The sequence below is a fragment of the Pholis gunnellus genome, assembly GCF_910591455.1.
Source record: "Pholis gunnellus genome assembly, chromosome: 6".
Taxonomy (NCBI): domain Eukaryota; kingdom Metazoa; phylum Chordata; class Actinopteri; order Perciformes; family Pholidae; genus Pholis; species Pholis gunnellus.
This window is the reverse complement of record NC_136532.1, coordinates 12,875,833-12,886,736: the sequence shown is the minus strand read 5'-3', so window position 1 is coordinate 12,886,736 and position 10,904 is coordinate 12,875,833. Positions and strand designations below refer to the sequence as shown.

Sequence of the window (10,904 nt, the reverse complement as noted above, 5' to 3'; positions counted from 1 at the left end):
AAAAACGTACCTGAACAGATCCACGCTGAAATGTCTGACGAAAAGAACAGAGTCTTGAAGTGACCTGAGGCGGTACCAAAGGGGCGGGGCGGGGCGGCGCGGCGCATCTTCCTCCTTCCTGTGATAGGCACTCACCTCGTGCGTTTAACAGTTGACGATAGATGTATGGACCGTCAGTAAATGAGCCTGCCTGATTCAGATGTCAGACAGAATTGTCAAGAAAAGAGGGACAGTGATAAACCAACAAAGACGCCACAGAAAAAGAAACGGTGCCAGATCTCAACCTGGCGTTTCGTAGCAGATTACTCAGGTGGACCCAGACAATAAATTAGCTTGTTTACTCTAAATGAAACAATTCTTCAATGACATGCATGCTAAGTTGTACTATAAGTGAAGGGAAAGCTTATGACCTGTTTGGCAACTATAATTTCTAGCATTGATTTGGAATAACAGGGTTATTACTTCATTTGCTGCTGTTGTTTTTATATCTGTTAGAGCTGTTACTGAATAATAACACTGACCCCTCCACTGATATGATAATAAATATAAACTACCACCAAATTTCAGATTGAACAGATAAGATAAGCCATTAAATAAGCCATGAAAGAGAATAAGATTAAAACATATTTTACTCCCCCATCTAACACTTCAATTAGGCCTACAATCAGTTACATCATTATTTACTCATGTCCAAATCCGTAAGCACACATGGCAAACACAATAAATTCTCCACAAAGCAGTTCTATGTTAATACCCAAACGACATGCTGTAGGTCGGATATATAGATATACTAGATATAGATATGAATGAACACTGTTATTTTGAATGCAACACCTGAGATCCCAGCATGCATTTAGCTAAGATAATGCAACCCGATACTGAGCTCTCTCATAAGATATGAAACAGTTTGCCAGAGTTGTCTTTTTAACATTATCAAGCAATTGAGGTCTAAACTGAGTTTAACAAAGATGGAAATAGCAGCCTATGACTGCTATAAATGGTGAGGATAAATGCTGTAAGGAACCTTTCATTCTTCTGGCTTTACAGCGAATGTCTTGGCTACCAAGGTATGGAATCATAGAAACACTGTGGGGTTAAGATGCAGGTAGGTTACGTGTGCTCCAACAGGAAATGTGAGCGGTTGTGTCGATGTTCCCATCAGTTATAGAGAGAGCAAGATGCTTTTCTTCAGAAAATGTATCAAAAATTACACCTGAGATCCTAACATTTACTTTTGAGTTACATATCTCTCCACTCAAAGTTTATGTATGTATATGAAATGGTTTTCCAGAGAGTAGTCTTTTTATCACAATCTGTATGTCTGCTATTTACGGTCGGTTGGACTACAAAATTGGGTGCAACTGTGTAAGAACCTTGTAGCCCTATTAGGCTACAGTAAGATGTTTCTATTGTTATTAGATGTAATGTATTTCTTTACTTAGGTTAAGGTGTAATTTTTGTTTGTTTCAAACTCTGTGTTCCCTGTTTCCCTGTCTGCCTGCCCTGTTTCACTTCTGCTGGATTTTCCCCCTTGCCTCTTGTCTCGTCCGTGGATCCCCTGCTGCGTCCTGAGAGTGTCCTGTATTTGATTTCATGTAATTAAATATATGTTGCAAGATACTCTGACTGGTCTGCGTCTGAGTCCTCCACCATGCCCCGTGACAGAACAGCTACAGATCCAAGCTCATATGTCTAGAAAGAAAGGTAACGGGAGGCGACTTATTTGATCTGTTATGACTGTTTGTCAAATAGCTTCCATGATAAGAGTCACAGTCACTCCAAATCAACACACCTCATCATATTGGATTTAAATTCTTCTTATTTTATTTCCAAAGCAGTTATACATTTAGGTATTTGCATCACTGGGTCACATTGCATTGAAGCTATTGAGAAAATACATGAATTTTCTATGAATGTATTTATATAAAATAGAACAAGCACTAAAATCGAGCAGAATAAAACCTAAGTTAATATCAGAGAAGCGGCCAAATGTAAAGGGTATATTTTGTCATCTAACCACACAAATGCCAAACACACAAAAACGGGTCCGTCTTTAAACATTCACTCACAGTGACAGCTCAGCATAAAATTGAAATAATACTTTTTTGCATCCTGATGGAAAATCCCCCATGTGCTTATTGTACTGCCCAAGCCCCAAATAAACTGTAAACATCACTGATTTATATTGTGAGAGTTTATCTTTAGTGTATTGGAGCAGGTTGGAGAATCCTTTCATATTGTTTATTTTTTTTATATCATCTTTGTGTCTTTGTTACAGTGCAGCCGAAGATAGAAGGGGGAGAGAGAGGGGACGACATGCAGCAAAGGGCCACATGTAAAATGTGAACACATGCAATAGGACTCAGCCTACATGGGCACCTGCTCTACCAGGTGAGCCAGGGAGCCACATCCTTTCATATCTTTGATGTGAGAAAAACATTTAGAAAAAAAGTATTGTATTTCAAGGAAATAAAGAAGATTGTCCATGGTTGTTGTTTGTCTTGTTGCCAGCATTTTAAGGAGGGCTGGTGAATGGTTTGATGAGACTAAGATCCATAGCTTTGACCAGGCATTCGCGTGCAGCATCGATGGCATCCTGCCTCTTAGGATTGTTCTCCGCCTTGCCAATCACTGAGAGGATTTCCAGCAGCTCACTCTCCATCAACTTCTTGGCCAGCTCACTGTTGTCTGAGTTGAGCATGTTGTAGACAATCACAAGGCCACGGTGTTGTATAGAAGGGTTGGTATGGATACACAACCTCTGCAGGATCTCAAGCCATTGAGTGGTCTGTTTGGAGAGATCAGTCAGTAAAATGTGTGAATGATGAATCAAAAACGTCAGAAACTGCTTTTCAGACTTATTTGAACACTTGTAATTCCAAACAGTGGAATCCATGAGTAAGTTAGTGTGTGTACAACTGTGATTGAGTTGTTTTATTAAGTGTAGGAGTCATTGTTTTTGGAGGTTGACCAACAGGGACTCAAAGTCAGGACATTGCAACCTTTGATGGTTCTATTTAAACTATTCCTTTTTCTTAATGTGTCTCTCACAAGTCCCCTCTCACAACGTTATGGACGTTTAATACCAAATCATTGTTAGAACAGTTAACTCACAGCTGTAATGGTAATGTAATGCAATTTGAAAACTAAACTTAGTCTGCAGTAACATAGGCCTGTGTTCAAACAAGCTACACATATTAGGTTGCTTTGTGAGACCCCCAAAAAGTGCATGACATGCTCCCAAGTGTTATAGAAGTTAATGTTGTTAAATTATGAAAGAGTAAGAACATAAGGCTTTTGCGATCTTATACAAAGAGAGTGTGAGTTGATCATGTGTTGACCAGATTATTTGCTGCTGTGGATTCAGGATCAGTTCCTGAGGAAAGCTAAGATTTCTGGGCATTTTTCATAGTGGGGCAGACATGCTTTTAAAACAGACTCTGATGTGACACTATAATTTATATTCTACAGTAAAAGCACTACTGAACGCTGTTGTACATACCACCAGGGACAGTTTGTGGCAGAGCGTTTTCTGAGCAGCAGTCAGCATGGCAAGAGCTCCAGCTGCAGCAACCTGAAGCTTGTCATCGTCCTCGCCACACAGCAGTATTATCAGCTTCAGCTTATCGTTGCCATCCTCCAGATAACGATCTTGGACCTAATACACATAGAGTTGACATTTTCAACGCACTCACACCTGTTGGACACATGTTTCTCACATTAACTATGCATCATCAGGTGTGGTTTCTAGCCGTTGGTCTGTTCTCACCTCTTTACATGTAACAAGGTTGCACATGCATTCAGTGGCAGCCTGTCGGATCTGGTCGTGATCTTCAAACATGTAGTTCTCAATCTCTGGCAGAGCTTTCTCTTTCACAATCTTTACTCTACAAAACAGATGAAGGTGAGAACTCATAATAATGCAGGAAATAATAATGTAGGAAATGAGCTATTAGGCATCACAGTGACAATAATATTAAATGGTGAAACATTTTACCTTAGTTTGTCACTGTAACCAGCCAAGTTAGTGAGGCCTCTCAGAGCTTCATAGTTCTGCATTCCGTCTTTGTCTGTTTGAAGGAGGCTAACTAAAGGTCGCACCACCTCGTACACCTGTCAAACAAAAAAGACAATTACAATTTTTTAAAGCAAATGTCCATTCCCCTTCCCCTACCATCATGTCAAAGGGGACTGGCATAGAAATAAACAAAACGACTACGGTTGTATATCTTACCCTCTCACCAGGGAAGGCGATTTCTGGGTTGGAAATAGATGCAATCTTGGCAAGGGCATGGCTGGCCTTCGTTTTCCCAGCCTCTGTCCCCTCCAGCGCAAGTGGTATTAAAGCCTGCAGGCAGAGCCAGAAGTGAACAATAGTGGGGATATTTTGCAACAATCAGCTTATCCAGTTAGAGTTAATGTTGGGAAAATGTAACTTGTTATGAAAATGTAATGCCTGGAAAGTAGACAAGACCATCGGTGAGAAGATTGGCTATTTCTTTATAGTTATTCTAAATGCTTGACATATTGCTGAGTCTGCTGGTGGGAAGGGAGGCATAGGAGAACCAGAACCAGGACTGAGCAGGCAGACTGTCAATACAGTAAAATGAGAGTTTTTCTTAAGGGTCTCTGGTGCTTGGAAACTCCACCTCTTTCGCACAGGGACCGCCAAAATCAACACAAAATCAAAGTTCTTTGTAGTAGCAGCCCTAATGTCTATTCAGTTAGCCGGGGATTCGGTTGGGGAACACTTGAAAACTATTTTAATTTAATTGTGACTTTGTGGAGTGTCATAGATCCACGTGTACATTGCTTTCCAAACCTTTCACTCACCTTTCCTCCGCCTTGGGCTACAATAGTACCACGATCTTTGGCATCCATTGCCAATGCCAAGAAAACTCTAAAGATAAAAAAAAAATAGAAAATAGGTTTAACATTCATATAATGTTGCAATTTAAGGAGGAATAAACAAGAAACTGGATGTATACATTTGTGCTGTAGCTTGCATTCCCTAATTTTTGTCATGGAACATTTAGAAATAAACTAAAGTCACTCTGTGAGTTGTGACTTCAGACAAAAGCTATTTGTTGGCATCAGCTTAGCAGTAGAAAAGCTGTCATGATATGATTTATGATATATTGTGATGAGTCATATGTTCCAGTGAAGTTTGATGGCGCATCAAAATGTTTCCCCTCCCACCTTGACAGCATCTCTTTGGTCAGGTCGGTCAGGATGGTGCTGTCTGCTTTGACCATGACAGCAAGAGCTGAAATGATTCCAGCCTTCAGCAGCCTTTTCACTCTCTTCTCAATAAAGTCCTTCTTGTCCTGAGAAAATAAATTATACAAAGTGGGTATATGTATGCATATGAGTAACATACCCTGCTCTACCGATGTCAAATTATAGATTGTGATCTCCTGTCTGGTTTAGATTAATTTTCTTCCTCTTTTACCTTGGGGTGTTGCTCGGGCACATGTTGCTTTGAAAATTTGGCTAGTTGAATAAGCTCAGGCAGGACTTCCTTCTTCTCATAGCAGTTGGTGCAGTTAACCAAGGTGCAAGCTACTGAATATATGATTGTCTTATCTTTAGACTAAAACACAGAGAAAGAAGAGAGATTATTTCTAATATATTAACAGATATACTGTATGTTTCTTCCTGTCTGTTTCTTTCATACCTTGGCCAGGTCAAACATGGCTTTCAGGGCAGTCTCATCCTCAACAAAGTCATCTTTCACGTCAGCATCATTAGTCAGATAAGCTAGACCCTCAATAGCCCACTTCCTTGTTTTTGTATCAATCTTGGGATTACAGAGCCACCTAGAAGAGTAAAAAGGGAAAGCAATGATGTGAAGTGGTATGATGAAATGTACAATGACATTCTGGTTCTGTATACATATTGTAAGGAATTATATCCATTTTGCAACAAAATTAGATAATAACTAATTCAGTGTTTAGCATGTATTTAAAACATACTAATGCAAGTATCGGGTTTCTCACAGATTTTCTACTACTACCATGGATTACAACCTGCTTCATTCAGTCACTTTCAGTCAGGCTATGCGAGTACTCACTTTCTGCACTGCTTGGCCAGCTTCTCTGTGGAGCCCTCAGCAAACTGCCTTAAACCATAATCATCACCTCCAGCTGAACCCAGTTTACAGAGACCCTGGAGATGACATGGAAATAAGTATACGTACCCACACAAAATCTAGAAGTTATGTTGTCCAATTCATTATCTAATAATGTGCATACTTTTAACTGTGACGTTTTCATAATGTAGTATTGTTTTCTATATTGTGCGTGGGCTGTGGCCCAAAATCATAAAGTTCTATACTCTATTCCATTCTGTCCTTGCACACTCACCACCAACGAACGTATTTTAATCTTCTCATTATTGGTCTTCTTGTAGATGTCCTTTAGGAGTGAAACACCGTTGGTGATGATAAATGAGGCGCGGCTCATCTTAGAGGAGGAATGGATCAGCGCCTCTATAGCAACCATCTGGTCCACCTCACGTTCGGAGGCACACAGTGCTACCATCATCTCCATTATGCCTTGCCGTCCAACCAGAACGTTACCAACATCAAAGGGACCCTGAAGCAGCCCTGAGATGGTGTTGATAGCATGAATGGTCCTGTCCATGTCGTTGGGGTCAATTTTGGATCTGTGGAAAAGGAAGGGAGGACAAGGATGGAAAAAAGCATAAAAGATAAGCCGTAAGTTATGTTGGCTTTGTCTAAATTTAGAAACTCTTAACTTCAATACTGGTAAATGGTGAATCTGTATTTTATGGACGTACTTGATATATTCATCACAAATGTCCCTGAAGTTGTCTCTCTCTGGGTCACATGAGAGGTCGTCATAGATCTTGTTGAGTAGCACACTGGCAATCAGCTGTGTGTTGTCTGTCATGGGAAGCTGGTCTGGCAGTTCGGGAACCTGACCACACACTTTGAGGATCTTTTTCAGACCTGGAGAACAAACACATACATATGCGTATATAGATGTGATCTGGCAAATACACTTTGTCAGAAAGTCTGGGAAGGAGAAATGAATGACCCGATGCAGCTGTCTGGCTCACCGTGGTCAATAGTGAAGAGGGCCTTGGAGTTGTCTTTGTTTTTCATGTCAGTGCGCGGTACATTCTTGCTCAGAAGGTTCAGTGCCTGGTCTCTGCCATGACCAGACACCTTCTTACTTGCAACCATCTCCAACAGAGAGAGGAGAATGGTTTTCAGGTCTTTAGATGTATCTGCAGATGGACAGATGATAACAAAGAAAGTATGTCTCAGTCAGTACTGTGCAAAAATACTTAAAGCAGCATAGCCACAGCCGCAGCTGTCTTTGATTACATGGGGTTTAGTTGAAGATTAAAAATTATTACAGATACAGATAGTTTTTATTCTGTCTCACCTAAAACCAAGGCCTCTTCTTTTCCATATTCCCTTTTATCTCCACCAGTGAGGGAGTCGTTGATGCACTGGAAGAGGTTGCATGTTGCCAGTGCAAGCTCCTCATTGTCAACAGCCATGATGCTGCACATCTTATCAACACCCACCATGTGAATAATGGCCATGGCCTGTTTAGGGGTAGTCAAAAGAGTACATTTTGTGAAAGAGATTAATGTAAATAATGTTAGACCTATTTCTAATGGCATATGTAGAAGTTGTACTTTTGAAGTATGATTGTGTTTGGTAAGCTACACAGTTGTTTCGTTGTCTTCCCAACTCTTTCACTTTCACTTTGCTATTGTCGTGACTGGTTTTCTATGAGCATGCTCACCCGAGCTTTGTGTCCTGTGCACATTCCCGACAAAGTGCGAACAGCAGCCAGTATCATCTCTGGTTTGCCTGTCTCTATCATGTTGAGCAGCAGAGGCACTCCGTTGTTCTGGAATATTCTCTCTGCTCCGGCATCCTCTCTTGACAGCACAATCAGGTTGTTGGCAGCCTAGACATGCACAAATATGTTGCAGAAGTGAAACCTAAGCTACGCACAAACATGCTACCAAACAATTAAAATAGAAAAGCCCTTAAATGTTTTTAATTCACACAACAGAAAATACCCACTTTTTCTCTCTTGTCCTTTTCCATTTCGTCATCAATGAGAATGTCAAACATGTTCTGAACCCTCGCATCTGTGGAGAATGTAGACTTAAGCTGTGGAGAGTGAAAATGAAACATTGAGTCATTTCCGGATGCTGACATTTCCAAATCATACACATGAATTTTGTTTGTGCTTCAGCAGAAGTCCATCTTTCAAATTTCCTTAGCTTCAAAAAAACGTTTATTTCTAATGCCACAACCAGAGCAATCTAATCAGATTTTTAAGCCAAAAGATTAATGTTGAATACATGTACTATTGCTGATTTAGTGTTGCTTAATGCATGTATGTAAAGTAACGAGTGTAGTCTGTAGATGTACTTCTGTGTGTTGGTTTAGTGTTCATTTTAATGCATACCTTGCCCTGGATCTCTGCTCCCAGCCTGCGGAGTGTCTCCACAAAGGTATTATTCTTTGGTTCAAGGGTGGCACATCTCTGCACATCTTTGAAAGCCATATCCAGTTTTCCTAGTTTCTCAAGAGCTTGGCAACGTCGGTACAAGGCTTTAATATCTGCTGCATCAACATCAATTGCTATATAAGAGGAAAAAAGATTATAATATATATGTTTTTGTTGACACTGCTGATATTATTTGGTTTGATTCTGTGTTTATTACTCTACCTTTGGATGCATCAGATGCTGCATTGGCAAAGTTTTCCTAAAGAAAAACAGAAATCCAAATAAAAGTATAAATTTGACAAAGAAATTGCAAATATCTTCTAATTGGTATAGGCTTGTTTTTGTGCTGTATGCTTTACAAAACTTACCTTTTTCAGGTAGCATGCAGATCTGTTCCTGTAAATGACAGCAAGCTCTTTTTTGTCCTTGCAGGCCTTTATGGCTTTACTGTAGCACTCAATAGCTTTGTCAGTATCACCTGACTGGAAGAGTTTGTTTCCCTCATCTTTTAACTGGATCGAGTCTTCCATCTGGTAGAAATAGAGTGTATGAGTTATGAAATAAAATCTACAGATCCATTAACTATGGGTTTTCATGTACACTGAATATTTCATTATAACAATGTCAGTGTCATCAGTCAATCAAATGTAAATGCAGTATGTTAACTGTAATAAAGCCACCAAAGCTTCATACCGAAATTATTCATCGAGAGATTTCTGGATATAAACACATACATACAAATATTTCAAATAAGCAAGCTTAAAAACAAATCTGAAGAACAGTTTTACAACTTTTTGTTAGTTCAAAGATAAAAAGTATAAGAATAGAAATATAAAAGCAGTTCAAAGCATATATGTATGGCATGTACTTGTATTTATAGGTTTACAAAGCCTACAGTACTGATCCTCACGTTCATCCTAGAAATCATCAGCAAACTAATATATTTAATTTAAAACTTCTGTAGCATTAGAAATATTTATATTCTTACCATTGTTTGTAATCAGGGTCGTGCTGACCTGGGTCTCTCTTAGAAAATGGCCATGCACATGTTATCTCTAACTTTAAATGGCCTCCCTTCAGGCCTTATTTGGGCATGATATTGTACCTCAGTTGGAGCCTTACAACAAATGCCACTATCCCAATGGACAGATACCATCTCCTATCATCTAGGCACAGCCTATTCCGCTTATCATAAGTAACCTCTGCATACCTGAATGTATCTCAAATGAAAAAACAACACATCTGTGAAAGTTGTACAGTACCTTTAGGATTGTGTGTTGTCTCTCTCGCTCTGCGTAGATGGTCCGGACCTCTAGTCCCTAATATTTGTCACAAACTTTTTCTGTCTCATGTAACCTGCCCCCACCAACACCTCGTTTATATTCATAGTGGATCTCAATGAGGTGGGACGAACTGAGATGAACCATTCATCACACATAGGGGTTCACTGCAAGCACACTAAAACCCCAATATGCAACTTTGTACCAGAGGTCAATATAGACCATGATTTCTTGTATTCCAAAAAATATCCTTACAGTGTCTTTGAATTATTCAAGACTTTATGAATAAAACCTTTTTCATTCAAGGATGTCTGTCAAAGTTACTACCTCAAAGATGGTCTGCTCCTGATAAGGTCTATTTAGGGCACAGACAGCTGAGAACTGACTGACCAGCTCAAAGTGAGGGGGGTTTGAAAGACGTGTGTGTGTGTGTGTGTGTGTGTGTGTTTGTGTGTGTGTGTGTGTGTGTGTGTGTGTGTGTGTGTGTGTGTGTGTGTGTGTGTGTGTGTGTGTGTGTGTGTGTGTGTGTGTGTGTGTGTGGAGACAGGGGGTTGGTGGGTGGACAGCTGCAGGACCGGGACCATAGAGGAATCTAGTAGCTTCTAGAAAAAGAATGATCTCGAGCCCCATGAGTTGGGGTCAGGCATTTTCTAGCTGTTGTCTGTTTTTTGTGTGTGAAATTGTAAATAATACAAGAAACTAAACTGATATGTGTTGAACTGGTGGTCTGCTCAGGGTGTTTGTCTGTCATCTCAGTTGAGTATAGTTTTACTTTCTACACCAGTCATATTGTCATTTGGCACTTTCTGAGGGTAACAATTGAATGGGTTTTGATTGGGCAAAGTCAGGTTAGGTCAGGCTACTCTGCTGGTTAATTGTCACCTATCTTGTTATGTTTGACTGGTTGAAACAAGTATGAGCAAAACAAAAATTTGGTTAGCTGAGGACATATTTTAGAGTTGTTATCCTTGAAAACATGCTACTTTAAAGAACAAAGCAGTTCATGTGGTCCAAGAAAGAAATTGATAAGCGTCATTAGAGATAGGTGTATAGGCTAAATTCCAAAACGGCCCAAATGAAATGTATGACAATTATATGACCATACAATGTTTTTGTCTTA

General features: G+C 39.8%; 1 protein-coding gene across 1 annotated transcript; it reads right to left on the bottom strand.

The window, feature by feature from the left end:
- Positions 1-1,801: 1,801 nt before the first annotated feature.
- On the bottom strand, positions 1,802-9,872 carry unc45b (unc-45 myosin chaperone B). The gene is made up of 20 exons (XM_079160868.1): positions 9,767-9,872; positions 8,873-9,034; positions 8,727-8,763; positions 8,463-8,638; positions 8,072-8,161; positions 7,785-7,952; positions 7,416-7,581; positions 7,084-7,254; positions 6,802-6,973; positions 6,366-6,666; positions 6,074-6,168; positions 5,678-5,819; positions 5,453-5,593; positions 5,200-5,327; positions 4,834-4,900; positions 4,235-4,348; positions 3,998-4,113; positions 3,770-3,887; positions 3,503-3,658; positions 1,802-2,788 (listed from the first exon to the last, which is right to left on the bottom strand). The coding sequence occupies exons 2-20, from the start codon at positions 9,032-9,034 to the stop codon at positions 2,516-2,518; spliced, it is 2,793 nt and encodes a 930-aa protein (XP_079016994.1). The 5' UTR covers positions 9,767-9,872; the 3' UTR covers positions 1,802-2,515.
- Positions 9,873-10,904: the final 1,032 nt, after the last annotated feature.

Bases quoted from the DNA above. Each gene is read 5' to 3' on its own strand.
- unc45b (XM_079160868.1), bottom strand. From the start codon at position 9,034: ATGGAAGACTCGATCCAGTTAAAAGATGAGGGAAACAAACTCTTCCAG. The intron at 5,820-6,073 runs GTGAGTACTCGC...TTACTCTTCTAG, and splicing joins CTGGCCAAGCAGTGCAGAAA to GTGGCTCTGTAATCCCAAGA. The intron at 5,328-5,452 runs GTAAAAGAGGAA...TTATTTTCTCAG, and splicing joins TGCCCGAGCAACACCCCAAG to GACAAGAAGGACTTTATTGA.